Genomic DNA, 23,078 nt, shown 5'->3' with positions numbered 1-23,078 from the left:
GTCCTAGAATGGTCAAGGAGCCATCAAGGAGCAGTCAAGAATTGCTCATGGACTGGTCAAGGAGACATCAAGGAGCGGTCAAGGAGTGGTCAAGGGGTCACTCACCAGAGATGGACTTTGACCCTTCCATGGCGGGGACTCGGGGCAAAGCGGCCGGACGTCCGGCGGCTGAAGTCCGAAGAAGGTGGTCTGGAGAAAGAGAAATACAGGAGGATAAACACGCTGGCTGCCATTTTGGCAGCCAGCGGCCAATTTGAGATGCGGTGGCCATTTCGCAAAGGGCCTCACCTTGGACCGGGATCTCCGGATAATTCGGCCGCTTGTCTGAAAGGGTCTTGGGGCCGGAGAGGGGTCCACTGACCGAATGCCTCTGAGGAAGACAGAAATCGGAAGGACTGATCGGGTGCCGATTTCGAACGGCTTGAAACTCCGTTCGCAAATGTGCCATTTTAGGAGGCGGTTCTTACCTGCATGGGGGACACGGCGGCTGCCGGCGGGGTTTTCAGGGGGCTGGGGCTTAGTGGCGTGCGTGGAATGGCAGCGGCAGCAGCCGCGGCAGCAGGACTAGGACCTAGAGATGACAAAAATACGTATTTTCTCCTTTCGAAAGGGAGTTCCTGCATTATCTTTGTCCCTTTCACCCCTTTTCCCAGGGTACCTTGGGAGGCACTGTCGAAGGACTTGATGAGGGTCTTGACCGTTGGCGTGGGTTCGGAGGAAGTGGATGAACGGCGGCTGAGCCCCATCCCTTGGCGCAGGGCAGCCAAATCGCGCTCCACCGCATTCATGTAGTTGTAGACGCGCCCGCGCTCCTCTTCTTGCCTACGAGAGCGAGAAGACGAGCTGTTTGAGATATTACTTGGGGGGGGGGGGGTTTTGAGGTGATGCCTCACCGGGTCTCGACTTCTAATTCTGTATTTGTTGAACTTTGCACTTTTTCTGACTCAGGGAGACTGAAATTCGAATCCTGTTTGCATAAACCATTAAAACCCAACTAGGTGAACCAAGGCAACCCAATCTCAGCTTCATCGGCGAGGGACGGTTTTTAACGTATTTTATGAAAACGCCGTACTTGCGCGACTTGATTTCCTCCAGCTCCTTGGTCAGCTTCTCGTTCTTCTCCTGCGCCTCATGGAGGCGGCGCTTGAGGTCACCAATCTCCTCCTGCGCTTCGGATTTGATGTCGTTGGCGATGACCACCGCCGTCTGGAGGTCGGCCTGGAACTGGCGCCACTCCGCCGACTCCTCCTAGATCATATATATGTATGTATGTATGTATACAATACTTCAAATCCCAGGACTTTTGTATGAAAACAAAGGCTCAAACCAAAATCGAACTGGGCTCACGTTCGCCTTGTTTGCCGCAGCCGCAGCGTCACGCTCCTGGCTCAGGTCCAGTTAATAAGTAAATTAATTACATCACCGTATAAACATTAAATATATGTATGCATGTATATATATATATATATATATATGTCTAATATTAAGCCAAAAAACCTACCCGCAGCCGTCGGTGAAGGGTCTTGATCTCTCTTTCCATATCGTGCTTTTGGTCCTGCAGTTTTTTCACAGTGTCTGCACAAAATGGAGAATATATATATATATGTGAGATCCTATGTATTCCTGCATGGCAGAAGGAGGGATGGACACTCTGGCCCTTAGTACCCCTTCCATCTTTATTATTCTATGTATTCCTGCATGTTTTCTATGTATTCCTGCATGGCAGACTCACTCTCGAGGTCGGAGATGAGAAGGTTATCATGGAGCTTGACTGCTCGATGCTGCTCCACTTCGTCCTCCAGCTCAAAGATGGTCTCCTTCATGTCTCCGCGCTCCGTCTCCTTCTCCTCCATCTCCGCCCGCAGCTTCTCCAGCGCCGCCTTCAGCTCCTCCGAGTGCGCCTTCGCCTCTTCTTGGAAAACGCAGTACTTGTCCTCCATCTGAGGGTTGGCAACAACCCTAACTTCAATATCTACATATTGATCTATCATCCATATCAATATATTATATCTTCCATATCTATATATTGATCTATCTATCTTCCAAATCTATATATCGATCAATCTCTTTTCCATACCTATCCACTGATTTATCTATTGTCCATATCTATATATTGATCTATCTCCCATATCAATACAGTATATCAATCTTCCATGTCTATATATTGATCGATGTATCTTCCATATCTATATATTGATCCACCTATCTTCCATATCTACATATAGTCCATACCTATCCTCCATATCTATATATTGATCGATCGTTGATATCTATCTGTTCGTCCATCTCCGATATCTACTATCCTCCATATCTATCTATCTATCGATTCTTCCTCACTCTACCTTTCCGATGGCGTCCTGCAGCCGGTTTGCCTCGTTCCGTGCGCGGTCAAGCTCCTCACGCAGCCCTCCGGCCGCTGCCTCTGCCACCTCCTTCTCTTCCCGTGCGCGCTCCAGCAGCTCCTCCACATCCGGACCGCCACCGTCCCCTCCATCACCACGCCGGATGGCATACAGCTCCGCCACCTTCTGACGCTCATGCTCCAGTGCCGCCTTCAGCCGCGACGCCTCTGCCCGCTCCACCACGCGGACGCCTTCAAACTCCTCCAACGCCGCCGCCATTGCCGAACGCTCTTTCTGCTCTACCTCCAAAAGATGCTCAACATGGAGATGGCGTTCTTTCAGTGCGCCGATCACCGCCTGTGCCTCCTTGTTGTCCTGCTCCGCCATTTTGAGCGTGTTGCTCAGGTGCTGCTGGACGCCGAGGAGCTGCTCACGCTCAAAGCGTGCGTTCTCCGCCAAATCAACGTAACGCTGCTCCAGCTCCAAGTAGCGACCGCTCTTCGCGTCCTCATCTGCTGCATACGCAACATGGTGGTCGTCCAGCAGCGAGCGCAAGTATTCGATTTGGCGCAGGAGGACCTCCATCTTGTCACTTTGTTGACACAGCGACTCCATTAATATTGTCTTTTCCTCGCCAAGACGCTCGTTCTCGCCGTTCAGCTCTTGCGTGATTTGCTGGAGGTCCGCCAACTCCGCCAGCGTCGCTTGGAGCTCCTCCGCCGTACTGTGGTGGCTCTCCTCCATTTCGTGGAGGCGCTCCGTCAAACGCGCGACGGACACCTCGCCGCCACCGCCGCCTCGTTCCGGACTCGGCACGCCCTCCGACTCCGACGATGACGGCGCGTCCAAGGCGTCATCGCTGGAAGTCAGTGGCTGGTAGACCTCGCTGCATTCGCTGTCCAGGTTGTCCGCGTCGAGAAGGTCTTCCAATGAAGACGCGCCGCCACCGCCGCCGCCGCAAAACGCCTTCTCCGATTGGTCCATGCGTTGCTCCAGTGAGAAGCCGAGTGCGTTGAGGCGGTCCTTCAGCATCCGGTTTTCGTTCTTGAGCTGGTTCAGCTCCTCGCGGACGGCAGCATTTTGCGCCTGGAGGTGGAGCAGAGTCGATTCGACGTGCACGGCGACGGCGGTGGCAGGCTCCTTCGGCAGCGGCAACTTATCCTCCTCTTCTTCGTCGTGTTCGTCCTCCGCGTCGTCGTCACCGATCCCCAGCCGTGCGCGCATCCCGCGCAGCTCGCTGCGCAGGTGGGCTATCTCGGCATCCTTCGCCGTCGCCAGTGAGACGAGGTCCTTGACCTTCCCTTCGAGCGCGGCGCGGTTGCTGATCTGGTTGTCCGACTTGGACTTGCTCATGCGCGAATCCGTGTCCGCATTGGCACGGCCGCGGGAGCGCTTGGTGAGAGACGCCTCGGCACTGGAAACGCCGGACGACGATGGCGCCTTCTTGCTCTGCGCCGGACGGGAACGGTCGCGGATCCTGTCACGGGAAGAGCCGGGTTCCTTCGTCCCAGACAATGCGCCGCGTTTAGACGCCGCGTTCGTGCCTGTGAAGAAGGACCATAAAATACGTAAATTACATAGTATCCGTTCGCCTCGATTGCGCCACAACGGTTTCTGTTGCGCAAATACTTACCTGACGCAGACTTGGCTTTATTCTCTATGGTGGTTCCGGACGCCGCGGCAGCAGCAGAAGTTGTGCTGGATGCGGAAATGCTCTTCTTTGCCTTGACGCCGCCTCCGTTGCTCAAGGTCGCACCACCTGCCATCCCGGCTAGAAGGTCATCGTTGCTCTTGGTCTGGCGAAGACGTGGTCAACACGGGAAAGAACGAAAAACATAATTATGTAATTGCAAATCGCGGGTTGTCGTTATATGCGAAGCTCCTCTGGTCAAAATGGAGGAGGAGGACTTGCGCCAAACCTTAACGAAGCCCTTCCAATGAACTGCAGAAGGGACTAGCACACCATAAAAACTGCGCCCACAACCGCCATCTTGGACAATGTCTAGCAAAACCCATCCTTCCTGCGGAACCGCATTTTTCCCCTTTGCTTCTATTTTCTTTCCGAACCGCGCCCAGTACTTAAAAGCGTGGGAATTAATAAGTTTTAATTATGGGCGTGATTTAGCGAAATGCGACGTGAACCGGCGCCAAGTAGGTCAAAGTTGTTAAAGGGAGAACGGTTCACGACGGAACGATCTAAACAAAATGGCAGCTTTCGGCGACACAAGCATTGCGCAAGATGGATTCCTTTTGTTCTTTCTCCCTCTGTTTCGTTCCCTAAATCCTTCGTCTCTTCCTGCACAATACATTTATTTTCGGCGCTGATAATAATAAGTATATAATATAATAAAAACATTATAGTTATTTATTATATTATATATTTTATATTTTAATTATATATTATACACTGGTACCCCGGGATACGAATGCGCCGCCTTACGAAATTTCCGGGTTACGAAAAAAATCCATTCAAAAAAACTGTTCCGGGTTACGAAGGTTATTTCGGGTTATGAAATTTTTTTTGGTGCTTTTCGGCGCTATTTCACACGAAATCGCGGCTTTTCCCCATTAGCGCCTATGGCTTTTTCGCCTTACGAAGTATTCCGGGTTACGAAAGCAGCGGCGGAACGAATTAATTTCGTAACCCGGGGTACCCCTGTACATTATACTATATATGGTATATATCATTATTATTATTATTATTATTAACCTTTATTTATAAAGCACTGTAAATATTATGTGCATTTAAAATAATATATTAATATATTTTATAAAATATAATACAATTTTAATATAACATTAATTAACAATAATCATATATTTATATAATATAAGTTATATATTATGTAATAATAAAATATTATTATATTAATATATAATAATTAACATTATATTTTATATCATATAATATTATACATTATTGTTAATTAATGTAATGATGTATTATAAGTTATATTAATATATTATTTTAAAAATTAAATATATATATATAATTAATACATTTATATATAAATAATATTATATTAATATTATACATTATAATATTATATTAACTAAAATGTTATATTGTATATAAATTCTAGTTTGGTTATCGATCGCCTTATCGATTACATGATGGATCGTATTAATTTATTGATTATGATTACCTTTAGTAACGATGCAGCCGCCCCCGTTTTCAAAACCTTGCTGGCCACGGGCACCGCGGAAGCGTTTTCGGCCTTGGCTTTCTCCGCCGCCGCCGTTTGCGTTTTGTTGACGCCAGGAGTCGCTTTGAGCGCGGAATTAGGCGCCGTCCGGCTTGCTTTCTTCATCCTTGGCTTCCTGACGGACAAGCATTTACAAAACCATCTGGAAAATAACAACAACAACAACAACAACAACAATAATAATAATATTTTTGCTGATGCTGCTAAAAAGCTCTAGCTAAATGGAGGACGAGGATGAAAAAATAAAACGTGTTGGGTTTAATACAAACTAAAGACCTTTGTTCCTCGCTATAAAAAGGATATTAAACCGCTATAAAAAGAATAAACTGGTCAGCTTCTATTTTAATAACTATGATCTAAGGAAGCTGCAAAAAGGTAAGCAAATATACAAATATATATATATAATAGTATATTTGTAAGCATAGTGTGCATACATGTAGAAGTGTGCATATATGCAAATGTAATATTTATATTTGTATAAATATCTAATATTTATATTCATATAAATATCTAATATTTATATTTATATTATACATGTATTTTATATATGTATATATATGTATATATATATGTTATATATTTTATTTTTCATATAAATATTACATTTATATAAATATAAATATTATGTTTATATATATATATATATATATACGCACACACAAACATTCATAAATATTATATTTATATAAATATTTGAATTTATATAAATATAAATATTATATATATATATATAAATTCATATTACATTTACATAGATATAAATATTATGTTTATATATATATAGATAAATATACACACACAGTCATAAATATTATATTTATATACATATTTGCATTCATATAATATAGATATTATATTTACAGAATTATAAATATAAATACTATATTTACATAAATATAAATATTATATATATATGTTCATATAATATAAATATTATATATTTAAATCTAAATGCACACACACACAGAAATATACATAAATGTTTTATTCATGTAAATATTTATATAAATATAAATATATTATACATATATATTGCATATATATAAATATTGTTTATACAAATAGATATATATAAACACAGACACATATACATAAATATTATATTTATATAAATATTTATATTTATATTATATTTACATAAATATAAATATTACATATGTTACATTTATATAAATACTGTATAAATATTACATTTATTTATATGTGTGCATTAATATTTATATTTATATAAATATAAATATTATTATATTTGCATAAATACAGATATAAATATTATATAAATATAAATACAAGTACAGTATGAGGTGGGGATGATGGGTTATGAGGTACCTGGGAGGGAATGTAGGGGTGCAATGGCATCTGAAGAAGGGGATGATGGGTTAGGGAGTACTTAGGGATGAATTTAGGGGTGAAATGGCAGCCAAAGGCGGGCTAAGGATTGTGGATGATGGGTTAGGAGGTACCTAGGAGGGAATTGAGGGCTGAAATGGCAGCTGAAGAAGGGGATGATGGGTTAGTACCTTGGAAGGGAATGGAGGGGACAAATGACAGCCAATGCTGGGGATGATGGGTGAGGGAGTACCTGGGAAGGGATACTCACTTGGTCTCCTCTTCCTTAATAACAATAATAAGGGATTGCAGCCCTTCTTCTTCTTCTTCCTACGACTCTTTCGGTCTCCCCTTTTTTCCTTTGGAGTGCCAAGAGCCTCATTGCGCATGCGGGCGTTGCTTGAAAAAGGGGAGGTAACCACTGGGCAGGCGCCGAGTCAATGAAGGAAAGAGTTGAAACCGACTGCGGCTGCGCACTCGAAGCGACGGCTTCATAACTACTGGCAGGCGCATGCGCGCTTCGATACCTCAGCGGAGAGGCCTGCGTTGTGGAGCGCGCATGCGCGCCCACCCATTTCTTCAGCTACGGGCCGTCCCTTCAGTTGCGAGCCACTACTGCGCAAGCGCCGAGGCCTAAAACCAGGAAGTAGGCCCCGCGCGCGATTATATACTTTCCTGTTTACTTCTCTCCGTTCGGCGCATGCGCAGTTGTATCCTATTTACCTCGGGGTTTCGACGCATGCGCAGTTGTCTCCTATTTATCTCAGGCTTTTTGGCGCATGCGCAGTAGCAAATGAAGGACTTTAGTTTTCAATGAAAGGCGATGGGGGGAAAACAAAATGGTGGCCGCGTTTTGAGCCTCCTGACGAAGGAGACGGATTGAATGAACGGAATTTGGACGTTAAAACGCGTTTTAACGGCCCCCATAGACACCAATATGACCCCTAAGTGTAGGGTTGCCATAAGTGAGGACCTCCAAACTAGGACAAATGTAGGACAAATGCAGGACAACATTTTCAAATGTAGGACACATTTTTTAAAAAAATGGAGGACACGCAAAAAATTGAGGCTTTTTTAGAAATGTTAATATAAATGCATGTTTCTTAGGCATGATCAAAATGGAGGACATTTTGACATTATTCCTAGACAGATCACGGAAATGTACTTCCCTTTCTGGCCACCCCCCCTCCCCATTCCAAACAGCACATTTGAGCATTGAACATGGCTTTATTTTAACATTGCCTCTTGCCTATTTCAGAGGCTTATTCCACAACCAAACCCTTTGGTCAAGGGACTTTGGTTTTTCTTCATTTTGACTTGTTTTGTCTGTATTCCTCCCCACTAAATAAAGGAGACATGAAATGGAGTTAATGGGTACAAGTTGTTAAACAAAAAAGTCTTGTGAGACTCTGTAGGCTAGAGGTGCACCATCTTAAGAACTGCATTAAGCACACTTAGGCTGCTGCCACACTGCTTTCACTCTCATCACTCCATCCTATGGAATCCTGGGATTTGTAGTTTGTTGTGGTGCCAAGGCTGGTCTTTGAAATCTCAGGCATAAGAGAGGCAAAAGGCTTGGGCTACATCTACACTGGAGAAATAATCTGGTTTGAGACCACTTTAACTGTCTTGGATGAATGCTATGGAATTCTGGGAATGGTGGTTTGTTCCAGCACCACAGCAGAATGGCAGTTAACCCCTGGAAAGCTCTCTGACCAAGGTGACCAATGCCCTCACCCCAAAATGTAGGGCACCCAAGCAAAAAAAATGTAGGGCATGGCCAAAAATAAAAGCTAAAAACACCCATGTAATTATAAATCCATGCTTCTTAGCCATGATCCAAATGGAGGACATTTTGAAATGTGACTGAAGAGGACATGTCCTGGAAAAGGAGGAGGATGCCTGGTCACCTTGTCTCTGGTCCAAAATACACTGCAGAAATAAAACAATGCTGGACTGAAATGCCCAGAGTTCCTCACCAAAGCTGCATCCACACTGAGGAAATAATCCAGTTTGAGAGTGACTTAACTGTCCTGGGTTAGTGCTGGGGAATGCTGGGAATTGTAGTACATTGTGGCCCCAGAGCTATCTCTGACAGGGAGTCCCATAACCCTCCAAACGTAGTTGAACTGCAGTGCCCAGAATTCCTCCCCAGGTGCATCCACACTGAGGAAATGGTCCAGTTTGAGACTGCTCAGTGCTGGGGAATCCTGGGAATTGTAGTCTATTGTGGCCTCAGAGCCATCACTGACAGAGAAGTCTCAATGTCTCCCAAACACTAGCATTCCCAGGATTCCCTAGCACTGAGTTAAAGCAGTCTCAAAGTGGGTTATTATTCCTACAGTGTGTGTGAGAGATATAAAAGCTAGGGACTGGATTCATTTGGAGGATCTCTGTGTCCAAAACACACTGTTTGCTGTTTGGACTGCCAGGGCTCAGTGCTATGGAATCCTGGGAATTGTAGTTTATTGTGGCACCAGAGCTCTCTGACAGAGAAGGCCAAATGCCTCACAGACACCAGAATTCCAGAGCATTGAGCTTTGGCAGTTAAAGGGGTCTTAAAATGCAGAGGGGGGGGGGGGAAGGGAAAAGCCAGGGAGTGTGAATGAGCTCAGAGAGGAGGAGGAGGGAGGGAGCCAAGGGAAGTGGCCAGGACCACCAGAGGAGCCCCTGCTTTTCCTCATCATTGCAGCCTTCTCACTGCTGGCAAGAGGCTCTGCCCCCACGCCTCCTCTGTGGACCATTCAGTCTCCTTTTGTCAAAAGAGCTCTGGTGCCACAAGAAACTACAATTCCCAGAATCCCATAGCACTGAGCCATGGATGTTTAAGGGGGGGGTCAAACTATTTCTGCAGCCTTTTGCTACCCCAAAGCCTTCTATTATTTACCAGCAACTTGCAAGGCAAAATCTCTTCCTTCACCAAGCCATTGAAAACTAACCCAAGTGGAGGGCTGATTGCATCTTTCCCATTGGTCAGCTTCGGGATAAATTTGCATATTACAAGTAAAAGTGTTTAGGGCCTCAAAAACGATCCTGTGATAAAGAATTACAACAATACTGAGTGGTATACATTTAAAAGATGAGGCATTTAGACTCCCAGTGAAACAGGAACGATTTATGGCCTTTTTTTCTTTTCTCACTGTAACCTGAAAGTAATGCCTCTTGCAGGGTACATATACCAAGTGGGCTGGCAATAGCTCTGAGTGGCAGATGTCTTGAAGACTTGCTCTCTAGGCTAAGCCAGGCAGGGAGGTGGGGAGGGTGGCACACAGCCATGGGGAGGGGTGGAGCTGCCTCCAGGGCCTTGCTGGGGGGGAGGTCCTGGGGGAGGGGCCAAACCAGGGCAGGACTGTGTGGCCCCGCCCCAAACTGGGAAAGTCCCGCCCCCAGGTGGGATATGGCAACCCTACCTAAGTGTTGATATTTGACTCAATAGGGTCTCAATTTGGGGCCTAACTCTCTTGTAAGTAACAGTACTCAAGTCACAAATGAGCATTAACTACAGAGTTCAATGGTACTCGCCGCCATTTTGAGACCACACCCAGAGCTGAGGCATTGAATCAATGGGATTTGGCGCCTCGTAGAGGTACATTGGTTTCTTCTAATTGGAAATAACCATTGAATTGATTGATTTTTGATTAATGATTGGACTCTAAAATCAACATTTGAGTCAATGGGTCTATATTAATTGAATAAATCGTTGAATCAATGGGTTTTTCACTATTGGTCAGGCTCTAAAGTCAACATTTGAGTCAATGGGACTCTATTAATTGGAAAGAATCATTAAATTAATAGATTTTTGACTATTGGTCAGACTCTCCAGTCAACATTTGAGTCAATGGGACTCTATTAATTGGAATGAATCATTAAAATCATTGATTTTTGACTATTGGTCGGACTCTCCAGTCGACATTTGAGTCAATGGGACTCTATTAATTGGAACGAATCATTACATTTATTGATTTTTGACTATTGTTTGGACTCTTCATTCAACATTTGAGTCAATAGTTCTCTATTAATTGGAAATAACCATTAAATTAATTGATTTTTGACTACTGGTTGGGCTCTCCAGTCAACATTTGAGTCAGTGGGTCTCTGTTAATTGGAACAAATAATTAAATTCATTGATTTTTGACTATTGGTTGGACTCTCCAGTCAACAATTGAGTCAATGGGTCTCTATTAATTGGAAAGAACCGTTGAATTAATCGATTTTACATTATTGATTGGACTCTCCATTCAACATTTGAGTCAATGGGTCTCTATTAATTTGAAAGAACCATTGAATTAATTGATTTTTGACTATTGGTTGGACTCTCAACAATTGAGTCAATGGGACTCTATTAATTGGAAATAACCATTGAAATAATCGATTTTAGATTATTGTTTTGACTCTCCAGTTGACATTTGAGTCAATGGGTCTCTATTAATTGGAACGAATCATTAAATTGATTGATTTTAGACTATTGGTTGGACTATCCAGTCAACATTTGACTCAATGAGTCTCTATTAATTGGAATAAATCATTAAATCAAAGGGATTGATCTATTGGTTGAACTCTAAAGTCAACATTTGCATCAATGTGTCTCTATTAATTGGAAAGAACCACTGAATTAATTGATTTTAGATTATTGGTTGGACTCTCCAGTCAACATTTGACTCAATGGGTCTCTATTAATTGAATAAATAGTTGAATCAATGGGTTTTTGACTATTGAAGGCTCCAGTCAACATTTGAGTCAATGGGTCTCCATTAATTGGAATGAATCATTGAATCAAAATACTTTTAAACCTATGATTCTACGATTTTATTATTAATCATAGTTTTCTTAATCTGATTCTTCTATGATTCTTTTAAAACCATCGATTTAAATGGTGATTTTTTGCCTCCCCCCCACAATCTCTTAATCAAAACAATCATTACATTATCGTTCTCTATACTTTAATACAGCAGCAATAATAGTTATTTTTCCCCCAAGGTGTTTATCAACGCTACATCGTCATTAAATTAATAAATCAAGGATTTAATTATTTTTGTTAATTAAAAACCAACCAAGCTGAGCCCATTAAAACAGATAACAGAATAAATTTATTTAACACTGTGTACAAACAAAAGGCCTCAGATCTCCCGTTATTTAAATCTATTTCTTCGTTTCGATGGATTAAATCGATTAAGACGGACTTTTAGCTTCATGGATGTAATTCCTAACAGTCCAACCTTTTAAAAAGGTCAGGAAAATTAAAATCAATTAATATTCGCTCTTCCGTTTCTCCGTTTTTCTTTTTCCGTTTCTCGATCATGGGTTTTTCGGAAGATCGCAGCGTGAATAAAACGAAGCGAGACGCTTTTAAAAACACCAACAGCGAACCTTAAGCTTTTAAGATCTAAAGGAAAAGAAAAACGCCCGCACTAGTAATATAATTTAATCGCATTTATAATTAAATAAATAGTTATTTTTTATCAATTAGTCGACATTCCTCTGAGTTTTTAATCAACAGAAATCAATAGAGGGAAAAAAGCGTTACGGAAGTCGCGAAGGCGAGATAAATTCGAAAATACATGAAGAAGGATGCAAGCTTAATTAAGACGCACATTTAATTATCTATTAATTATCCTACATGGACTTTTTTAATCCATAAATTCAATTAATCACAGCTGCCCTTATTATATGTATTCTTTCAAAAACACTGTATAATTTAATTAAAAAAAAAAAGCGGTTTAACAGAATCGTTTCCAGTGTTTTTTTGCTAAAACAAATTTTCAATAAATTCATTCAAGGGAATCCCTAAATTTAATCAAATTTCAGATTTAACTCCCTCGAATTAAATTCCCATCAAATTTCCACATATTTTCACATATTTCAGATTTCTGAGCAAAATCAATCAAAAATCATCCTCCTTTATCGATTAATTCGATGAAAAGGACAAAGTTGTGATCGTACCCGTTCCTCATTATTTAATATATAAGACAGTTTTTAAATAGTTTACACAATCATTAAAAAATCGATGTTTCTTAGTTATTAAGACATAATAATAAATCAATGAGAATTATTAGATCAATAAAAAATCGAGCAGAAATTATCGATCAATAATATACCCTTGCGCTTTTCCCACATTACAAAATGCATCCAAATCAATATATTATCCATATCTATCTTCTGAATCTATTGATCGTCCATTTCCACCTATCTTTCACGTATCAATATCTTGCCCATATCTACTGTCCATATATCAATTCAGGATCAGGATTTGAAAATGCTGATCACACGGATGTAAATTACAATAAATTTAGAGGGAATTAATCAGGGCAGAAGGAGGGTTCTGAATTGATCAATACGTTTATCAGATTGACCGTTTATTAAGAACGATCTAACTTTTAGAGGCCAAAGAAAGAGAACGAAAGGGTAATTCCTGCGAATTATCATATTATTTATCGATTGGACACACTCGATTTAGAGGAATGCATTAATTTACATTAAAGAGAATTATTAAACAACAAATATTAATTTATTTGATTTCCCATGTCTTCATAGGAATTCGCCCAGGAAACTATGTGACGGCCTTGCAGAGATGGCCAGAGCGAATCGTTCGGGAGAAAAGGTATCAATTCAGTATCAAAATCATTGCGTATAAATTTAAATTAATTTAAAAAAGGAAGAAAATAGGGAAAAATTAGATCAAAATGAATTGGCACGTTTGTAATTATTATTAATATTGCTTTTTTGGTATTGTTTTTACAAAACAGCAGCTATTGATATTGATAAACAGAAATATACACTGGTATAGATAGATTGATAAACAGAGAGGGGTGATAGTTGTAGATGAATGAACAATCGATTGATCGATTGATCAACAGATAGGTAAGATACTGGAGAGGAGAGATATTGGAGACACATTGATGGATTGACAGATAGATACTGGAGATTTATTGATTGATGGATAGATACTGGAGAGAGACAGAACAATGGATGAATTGATATATCGATAAATACAGGATGATTGATTGATTGATACTGGAGATAGATGGATCAATGGATAGATACCGGAGACAGACAAGATAGAAGAATGAATGGATAGATAGGCAGGTAGATAAGTAGAGGATGATTGACTGATTGATAGATACTGGAGATAGGAAACTCTATGGTCAACATAGCTTTCCGCCACAAATCAACCCATAAACAAGCGATAACAAACTTTTTTGGTCCATTGTGCGTATAATTTCGGGGGGCGGCGGGGGATTAATTGGTCCATTTTCGTATTTTCGTAATTTGTGTCGCAAATATTTGGAATAGAATGTGGAAAAGTTTGGTCCTCTAGAGATAAAAATGAATCTAGATTATCAAAGTAGGTTTTGGAATATCTAGATTTTAAAAAATCAAGGCAAAATATCCGAACAGAAAAGGCAGAGAAAATGTGGATTTACAAAACAAGGCAGAATATCTGAACCAACAAAGAATATCTGGATTTCCAAAACAAATCAGGATATTTGGATTTCCAGACCAAGACGAATTGTTGCCTGATTAATAATCAGCATTACGAGTTATTAATTAAAGTTTTCTATTCACCCAAAAAAAAAAAAAAAAACCCCACTTTGTGCGTTTGGAAGTGACGACATGGAAGGACTAATTGTTTTTCTTAAATTCAAGTATCCAAAGCGAGAAAGAAAATGTAATCATGAGCAAAAATCATAACTCCAGAATTAATTAATAATTAAGAAAATCGATCAAGTAAATCGAAAAAATCAAGTAAATTTTTCCTACCTCTAATCTGCTACTCAATCAGAAAGATTATATAAACTAGGAACTAGAAGACTTTAAGTTGGCCATTGATATATCTTCTATTTCCTAATTTATAAATCTTCTGATTGATTAGAAGATTAAAGGTAGGAAAAATTTACTTGATTTTTTTTCAATTTTACTTATTTGATTTACTTAATTTTTTTCGATTTACTTATCCGATATACTTACTGTTTTTTCATAAGGGTTTGGGGAAAAGAGGGAGGTGACCCTTTCTCTAAAACTCATATTTAAATCCATTGAAATCATTTTTAAAATCTATGTTTTGGTCCTTACTGAAGGAAATCGAACTAACGCATAACATAACCACACAAAAACACACAACATGGACCCGTCTTTTTGCCTTCCCTCTGGTTTTTCCTTTAGGATACTGGCCTTTTAACATGACAGAATATAGATATATATATATCATCTTCCAAGGAAACCGCATGGATGAAACAATAATTTAAAAATAAAAAAAACTAAAAGAAAAATATATTGATAATACGGTCAGCTGACTAATCAATAAACTTGTTGTCGTTTTCGTTGTTAAAAGAAAAAAATATAACAAAGATTCTGAATTCCCCCCCCCCCCCGTTTAATCGATTGATTTATAAAATAAAAAGAAATGGTTGAAATCGAGGGATTGAATTTGCAATCAGCAAGTGGGAAGCATTATATGGTTGAAATATATATATTTATCTATCTATTCTGCAATAGTCCCATTTATTATTGTCGTTATTATTATATAAAAAAGAAGGAAATTCCAAAAACTGTCTTAAAAGTTTCCGTTCCGACAAATAATTTTTGCTCTTTCCATTTGGTCCAAAATTAGAAATCTTCATTTTTTTTCTTCTTCGTCCAAAATGATTAAAAATCAATCCCATCTTACAAAAAAAATCCAGTGGGAAATCTGCACTATCCCCTGTTCGTAAAAACTTTCCGGATCATCTCTTGGTCAAAATATCTATTCTTTCGCCTACCTTAATAGAGGAATAGGACAATGTTTTCCTCTCGGTAGATAAAATAACGTGATCGGAGAGATATCTAAAGGAAAAGATGAGGATTTCGAGTCTGTTTTCACCTTGTTCCTGACTCTTAATGGAGGAATTAGATAATAGTTTTCTCTCTCAATAAAACAAACAAACAAGTTCAGAGGAATGTTTGAAGGAAAAACATAGGATTTTGAGTCCATTTTCACCTCGTTCCCAGAGATTGAATCGATGAATCGGACAACGGTTTCCTCTCGGTAGACAGAATAACAGGATCGGATGAATATCTGAAGGGAAAAGATGGAATTTCGAGTCCGTTTTCACCTTGTTCCTAGACCTTTAACGGATGAATCGAACAATTTCCTCTAAGTAGACAAAGAAACAGGATCGGAGGAATGACTGAAGGAAGGATTTTGAGTCCGTTTTCCCCTCATTTCCAGAGTCTGTACCCGCTGCGACTTTGATGACCCCGTTTTCGTTCGATTTACGCCCCGCGCCGACCATTAGGTTTGCTGTTTCCTACACTTCTGTGGAGAAAAGAATGCTCTGCCTTTTGCTATCCGGAGTAGGGATGGTCTCGAGCTGTAGGAAGTAGAGGAGGACTTGAACCTGGAAAACAGGGAGAGAAACATATATAAGGACCGATTCTTAATGATGTTGGTTGGAGTAAATCAATAAATTACTCGACCAATTAATCATTCAATTGATTAGTTTATTAATAAATTAGATAATAATAATATAAATTAATAGTAATAACAATGAATAAATAATGAATTAGTTAATTAATCAATAAATTAGATTAATTAATCAATAGTTAATTGATAAATTAATCTATACATTAATTAAAAATTAGTTAACCGATAAATTTGTCAATAATAAATTAATAAATTAGCTAATAAATTAATAACTTAGATTAATCAATAATTAGCTTAATGAATCAGTAGAATCACTCAATAAAATATTCTATAATTAATTAATAAATTAGTTAATTGATAAATTAGAGAATGATAAATTAGCTAATAAATTGATAAATTAATAAATAGATTAGATAAATAAGTCAATAATCAATAGATCAATCAAAATATTAGTTAATTGATAAATTAGTTAGTTATAAATTTATAAACTATCTTATAAATTTGTAAATTAATTAATCAATAAATTAATTAATCAAAAGAAGTCTAGAAATTTAAACTTAATGTGGTTGTTACTCCCTTTCACTCAGATCTTTCCCACATTATTAATTACAGGAAGAAACAACAGTTTTTGTTCCCGTTTTGAGCGCGATTTCTCTGCATCCGATTAATACGGCTGCTTATCTTACATTAGCTTTTTTTAAAAAATAATTAATTGATTGATTGATTGATTGATTTACCTGAGACATGACTTCTAGAGACCAGCTATCGGTCATGGCTATCGGCTGAGTGGGATTAGTGGGGATTTTGCTGTCCTTTTCGGATGGACGGAGCAGCGTTGGTCCGAAAACGGTGGCCAAGTTGTGGAGTGACATCTTGTTCACATTCTCCTTTTCAGCCACCCTGAAGGAGAATAAATTCAGAGAGGAGGAAAGTAAAATATCATATTGATTTAACGATTTAATTATTATTAAATTAATCTCCGATACCTTTTCAAATGGTCAAGGAGGAAAAGAAACGTAACGAGATTGGGCTCCGGAAGAGACAAGAGTAGATTCAGCATGCAACTCTCTTTCGCAACTGGGTCCGAAAGAGCTAGAGAAGGATAAAAGATTGGGATGAAACGAGAACTTTTTAAAGAGACGCAGGAAAACGTATCCGCAATAACGAATTGTGTCGCGTTGCCCGACATTTTCGCTCACCAATTCCTTCCGCAAAGTTGGGGTAGAGTTCGTCTGTAAAGAGAGGTTCGGGGAGTTCTCGAAAGTAGAGTTTCAGGGTGCCGGCGATGGCGTTGACGTCCATCTCACTCATCATGACGGAGACGTCCTTATTGTCTGTGAGGAAGAGGCAATTAATGAGAATTTTAATTAGGTTTTGAGACTGTTCAGGGATTCTCTTGAGCAGGAAATCCTGTATTTGATTTACTCAATATTTTTTATTTACTTATTTGATTTACTTAATTTGTTTCAATTTATTTAATTTACTTAATTTTTCAATTTATTAATTTGATTCATTTAATTTTTTTGATTTACTTATTTGATTTATTTTTTTTCAATGTCATTTAAGTAAATCAAATTTTTTCGATTTACTTATTTGATTTACCTAATTTTTTTATTTACTTACTTGATTTGCTCAATTTTTTCAGTTTACTTCATTAATTAACTTAACTTTTTTTACTTCCTTATTTGTTTTACTTAATTTGATTTACTTAATTTTTTTTATTTGCTTACTTGATTTACTTAATTTTTTCGATTTCCTTATTTGATTCATTTAATTTTTTTATTTACTTATTTGATTTACTTTAAACAAATATTCACAGAAAGGGAAAGTTCTCCTGAGGCTGAGAGAGAGTGACTCACTGACGTCAAAGGCGGCCTTCAGGGCTTGGATGTCGGTCGCCACGCCAGAGACGCGGTAAATGCCGACTTCTTCCATGCCACGGCGCTCGATCTCCTCGACGCACTGGCGGACGATGTACGGTATTTTCGAGCGCTCCCGCCTGCGGAGGAAACAAGGGGAGTTCGAATCGCGGGTATTAATCCCTTCAGCCATCCCCGCTATCGTTATTATTTTCGATAATTCATTAATCTATCAATTCGGTTTCTTTACAGATTTCAGACACATTTTGATATTAAAAATGGGGGACTGTACGTCGCATCTGGATCCTGCTTTTACTCACTTGGTGACTACCGCGATCTTGACGCCGAAAACGCCCGTCTGTTTCCGTGACGGCATCCGCTTCAGGCTGAATTCGCGGCTTGTGAACTTGACTGACAGTTTCACTTCGACCTGGAAGACATTTTGGATAACATCCCAGTATAGAGGTGGCCGGTCAGAGCTGGGAATACTGGTATGGATGGACTACAGGTTGGACTCAAAGCTTCCAAGTATAGAGTCTGCTGGTCACAACTGGGAACACTGGTTTTGATGCACTACACATTGGGAGTCAAAGCTTCCCAGTATAGAAGCTCCAAGTTGGAGCTGGGAATACTGGTATTGATGGACCCCAGATTGGACTCTTCCCAGTATAGAGGCTGCTGGGCACCACTGGGAATACTGGTATCAATGGATTACAGATTAGATTTAAACCTTCCCAGTATAGATGGTGTTGGTCACAACTGGGAATACTGGTATGAATGGGTTATGAATTGGACTCGTCCCAGTATAGAGGCTGCTGGACTGAGCTGGAAATACAGTGGTACCCCGGGTTACGAAATTAATTCGTTCCGCGGTTAATTTCGTAACCCGAAATACCTTCGTAAGCCGAATTCCCATAGGCGCTAATGGAAAAATAGCTCTCTGCTGCCCTCCGGTGGCGGAAAATAGCGCCGCGGTTTTTTCGTAACCCGAAGAAACCTTCGTAAGCCGAAGCAATAAATCCCTATGGGATTTTTTCGTATCCCGAAAAATTCGTAACCCGGCGCATTCGTATCCCGGGGTACCACTGTACTGGTGTGAATGGGTGACAGGTCGGACTCAACGCTTCCCAGTATAGAGGCTGCCAGTCAGAGCTGGGGATATTGGGAATACTGGGAATACTAGAGCAACCTCCCTGAAAGAAATGTGCAAAAACAGTGTGACGCCACGATAAAAAATGCATTACTCACTCCGTTCATCAAGATGACCGTTCGCTGCCAGTCCTTGTCTTGCAACGTTTGCGGGTCCAACTGCAAATCAATTAAGAATAACTTTATCAATTAAAAAAGTAACTAAGATCAATTAAAGTCGATTAAAAATGGCAGATGAGGAAGAAGGGAAAGAACAGTTAGAAGAAGTAGACTTTGCAAAATTGATGTCCGCCATCGCGCAAAGCGTCAGGAGGGTCTTTTTTGCGTGGAATTGCCGCTTCTGAAAAATGAATTAGGTGATTTTCGATCAAATTGATTTAATTTTTTTAGAGAACGAAAACGCACCTGGATTTGTCCTTTTCCCATAATGCGGTCGGCGGTCTCCCCATCTTCTTTTTGGAGCTTCGTTTTGTTGTAGCATTTTCCGTAGCAAAGGATCCGCAGCGTCTGAGACCCTTCCAATTCGATTTCAAATTCCTGAAATTTTTTTGAAATTTTGGGTAAAGTTTCAAAATTTCTCCCCAAATTTTCCTGGGAATTCGCTTGGAAATGGCGTATTTTGGAATATTTGCAAATTTAGGTGCGATTTCTCTTATTATCTGAACAAGGAATCGAAAGATTTCGGATTTACCTCGTTCCAGTTGGGCTCAGTAGTGTCGCGGTAAACACGCGTCTTCGCCTTGTTTACGAAATACCCAAAAGAATCGACTTCTAAGGTGCAGTAGAGGTCTAAAAATATATAAATTAAATTAAATTGAATACATTAAAATTTAATTTAAATTAAATTAAATTAAATTTAAAATTTATGAAATTAAATTAATTAATTAAATTAAATTAAAATATAATTTAAGATAAAAAATAAAAATTAATTTAAATTAAAATAAATAAAAATAAATATAATGTAAATAAATGTAAATGGGTTAAAATTAAAATTAAATAAACAAAATTAAATAAAATAAAACTGAAATAACATTAAAGTTAAAATTAAATAAATAAAAATAAAATAAAAAAATAAAAATTTTAAATTAAATTGTTAAATCGAAATTTAATTTAAATAAATTAAAATTAAATTAAAATTTTATGTAAGTTAAATAAATTAAATCAAATTTATTTTATATTTTAAAAATTAAAATTAAATTAATTTAAATTTAAATCTAACTTTAATTTAATTTAAAACATCCAATACAGAATCAGCTCATTTCGGGGAGCCGAACCCGAAATGGGGGCCTCCGCCGCCTCGATTACAGGTAATCCGTGTTAACTGGGCAAAACGTAAACTCACTTGAGCTTTGCTTGAACCCGGAAGCGGAATGGACGATGACATTCAGGAAACCGTAGAGTCCGGGAGATTCGTCATCTGCATCCGAGAGAAGGAAAAAAAACCCACATAAACGTTACGCGTGGCGCCCGATGCATGCGCCAAAATCGCGATGCGGCTTCAAAAAAGGCCAATACGATTAAAGGAAACAACTCTCTATTCTTCTTTGGTCAGAAGGAACGTGTGTCCGGAGTAGAGTGGACACGAGTGACCAGAAGTGACCGGTCCTCACCTTCTTTGTTGATGGTCAGGGGAATATGGTGGACAGTTTGGAGCTTGACGCAGGAGTTGGTCAACATCTGGAGCTCGACAGACGTCAAGGAGAAGCTCTTGAAGCCTGGAAGCGAGAGCGAATTCACAAATCCGCTCCGGGTTCATAGTCCGAACTTTAATGGTGATGGCACCCTCCTCCCATTTAATCCCCGGATTAATTACGTACATTTTTTCTGTTGCTCGCGGATTATCTCCCGCCATTCTGCGCGTTCATAATCCGATGAAATGAGGAAGGTGTAGCTCTGGAAAAACGAATTGTATTAACGATGTTTGTTAAATATATTCATTTAATTCAATTAAATATATACAATTCAATTAAATATATACAATTACAGTGCACCCGCGCCATACGCGGGCGCGCCATATGCGGCTTGAGCATACGCCCTCAAGCCATGGGGCACGCGCGGGGCGAGATGGCGTGTCCCATTCAATTGAACGGGCGCGGGCGCCCATTGCGCCCCGCGCGCCGCCGTGTCGCCGCGGCCTCCGTGCACGAGCCCCATTGGAAACAATGGGGCTCAAGCATAGCCGGAATTTGCCTTACGCGGCGGGATCTGGAACAGATCCCCATGTAAGGCGAGGACGCACTTTAATATATAATCATATATAATATTATACATTAAAATATATTTAATATGTAATATATGTAATATTTTAATATTAAAAATTAAATATTTTATATGTCATTAAATAGATATTATTAAATATAATATATTATATAATAATGTTTTGAATATTAAATAATTAAATATAATACGTATCATTAGATTTTATGTACAGTGCTGTGTAAATTTACAGCGCTATATAAATAAAGTTTAATAATAATAAAAATAATAATAATATAATATTATATCATTAAACTATATATTATATAATATATAATATTACATCATTAAATGCAAATAATTAATATAATATCATATTATATAATTAAATAATATATCTATAAATATATGTAAATTATATAATATATATTTAATATTTCTATTATTAATCAAAGAAAATATATATAATATTAATTATATAATATGTGTATGTCTGTATGTGTGTGTGTGCATATATATATATATATATATATAAATTTTAATATTATATCATATGTATAATTCATTAAATTATACACACACACACACACATATAATTAATTAATCAATTTCCTTTACAATTAATAATAACAACATAATTAATATTATTACTCACTCGCCATTTCCTCACGATTGATCATAATATATTATTATTAATATAATAATATTAATAACAATAATAAGTCATAATTTCGTATTCGCTGTTTCCGCGCTGCGCTCACCTTCCCGTTGCGGTTGCAGACACGGAACGCCATGTTGGGCGACATCAAGAGGAGCAGTGACTCCTGTTCAGAGAGCTTCTTCTTCAGCCGCTCTGTGTTCCTGCTCCCTTTGTTCGCCTTCTGCGCGGGAAACGCCAACGTTAAAACCGCGTCTGCGCAGTACGGCACCGCTTTCACGCCTCCATCAGTCGCCGCTTACCTTTTCACGCTGGACGTCGCTCTTGAGCTGGGAGATCTTGACCTTCATGGCGTCCAGCTCCTCATCTGCCACCAGCGGGATGTTCGGCGCCGCATCTGCATCATCCACCATTTGGAAGCTGAGGTCCGAGAGCGGGATGTACCACTTGCAGTCATACTGCTGGGCCTTACTAAGAGGGAGTAAGAACAGGGTTACAATGTGGCTCCCGTCGTTCCCGTACGTGCTACCATATGGCACAGTTTACGGAAATTTCGCAAAATGGCCGCCACTCCCAGCATCCTCTTGGCTATAACCCCATTAAATTGGTTATGAAGCTTGCTTTAATGGGAGTGATGGGAGTTGCAGTCCGAAGCGACAACTACAGACATCTGGTGAAGTGTCTGTGACTACAACTCCCAGCATTCCCTTGGCCATTACTACATTTGCTTGGCATTATGGGATTTGTAGTCCAAGGACGGCTGCTGAGCTTAAACCCCATTTAATCAGCATAATTTTAGCTGTAGTCCATATACAGTATATACATCTAAGGACATCTGCAGAGGTTAATGAGACTACAACTCTCAGCATCACCTTTGGCTACAGCCCCATTTACTTAGCATGATGGGAAGTGTAGTCCACAGATATATCTATATGTATA

At 39.3% G+C, this 23,078-nt stretch overlaps 2 protein-coding genes across 4 annotated transcripts in view; both read right to left on the bottom strand.

Moving 5' to 3' along the window:
• SPECC1L (sperm antigen with calponin homology and coiled-coil domains 1 like) overlaps positions 1-7,285 on the bottom strand; it is a 116,812-nt gene extending 109,527 nt beyond the window's left edge. The window contains exons 1-11 of one of the 3 annotated variants that reach the window (XM_042478513.1): positions 7,149-7,285; positions 5,489-5,690; positions 3,976-4,138; positions 2,343-3,886; positions 1,733-1,940; positions 1,502-1,575; positions 1,073-1,248; positions 659-822; positions 468-571; positions 289-370; positions 106-189 (exon numbers count right to left, since the gene is read on the bottom strand). In XM_042478513.1, the coding sequence (XP_042334447.1) occupies positions 106-189; positions 289-370; positions 468-571; positions 659-822; positions 1,073-1,248; positions 1,502-1,575; positions 1,733-1,940; positions 2,343-3,886; positions 3,976-4,138; positions 5,489-5,653 (2,764 nt within the window). In that variant the 5' untranslated portion in view covers positions 5,654-5,690; positions 7,149-7,285. Of the gene's footprint in view, positions 1-105; positions 190-288; positions 371-467; positions 823-1,072; positions 1,249-1,501; positions 1,576-1,732; positions 1,941-2,342; positions 3,887-3,975; positions 4,155-5,488; positions 5,691-7,148 lie in introns of those variants that run through there. The other 2 variants (XM_042478512.1, XM_042478514.1) reach the window with 2 other exon arrangements.
• A 4,656-nt stretch (positions 7,286-11,941) lies between these two features.
• Positions 11,942-23,078, bottom strand: part of BCR (BCR activator of RhoGEF and GTPase) — a 26,487-nt gene continuing 15,350 nt past the window's right edge. Inside the window, 14 exon segments of the mRNA XM_042479557.1 lie at positions 11,942-16,251; positions 17,015-17,177; positions 17,264-17,369; positions 17,477-17,611; positions 18,137-18,276; positions 18,457-18,566; positions 19,385-19,444; positions 19,691-19,822; positions 19,977-20,074; positions 20,628-20,702; positions 20,896-21,000; positions 21,103-21,178; positions 22,243-22,362; positions 22,442-22,610. Coding sequence (XP_042335491.1) covers positions 16,162-16,251; positions 17,015-17,177; positions 17,264-17,369; positions 17,477-17,611; positions 18,137-18,276; positions 18,457-18,566; positions 19,385-19,444; positions 19,691-19,822; positions 19,977-20,074; positions 20,628-20,702; positions 20,896-21,000; positions 21,103-21,178; positions 22,243-22,362; positions 22,442-22,610 — 1,579 coding nt within the window. The 3' untranslated portion in view covers positions 11,942-16,161.

Source organism: Sceloporus undulatus, chromosome 7, assembly GCF_019175285.1.
Source record: "Sceloporus undulatus isolate JIND9_A2432 ecotype Alabama chromosome 7, SceUnd_v1.1, whole genome shotgun sequence".
Classification (NCBI taxonomy): Eukaryota; Metazoa; Chordata; class Lepidosauria; order Squamata; family Phrynosomatidae; genus Sceloporus; species Sceloporus undulatus.
The sequence above is the reverse complement of the archived record's forward strand: the minus strand, read 5'-3'. Positions and strand labels throughout refer to the sequence as shown.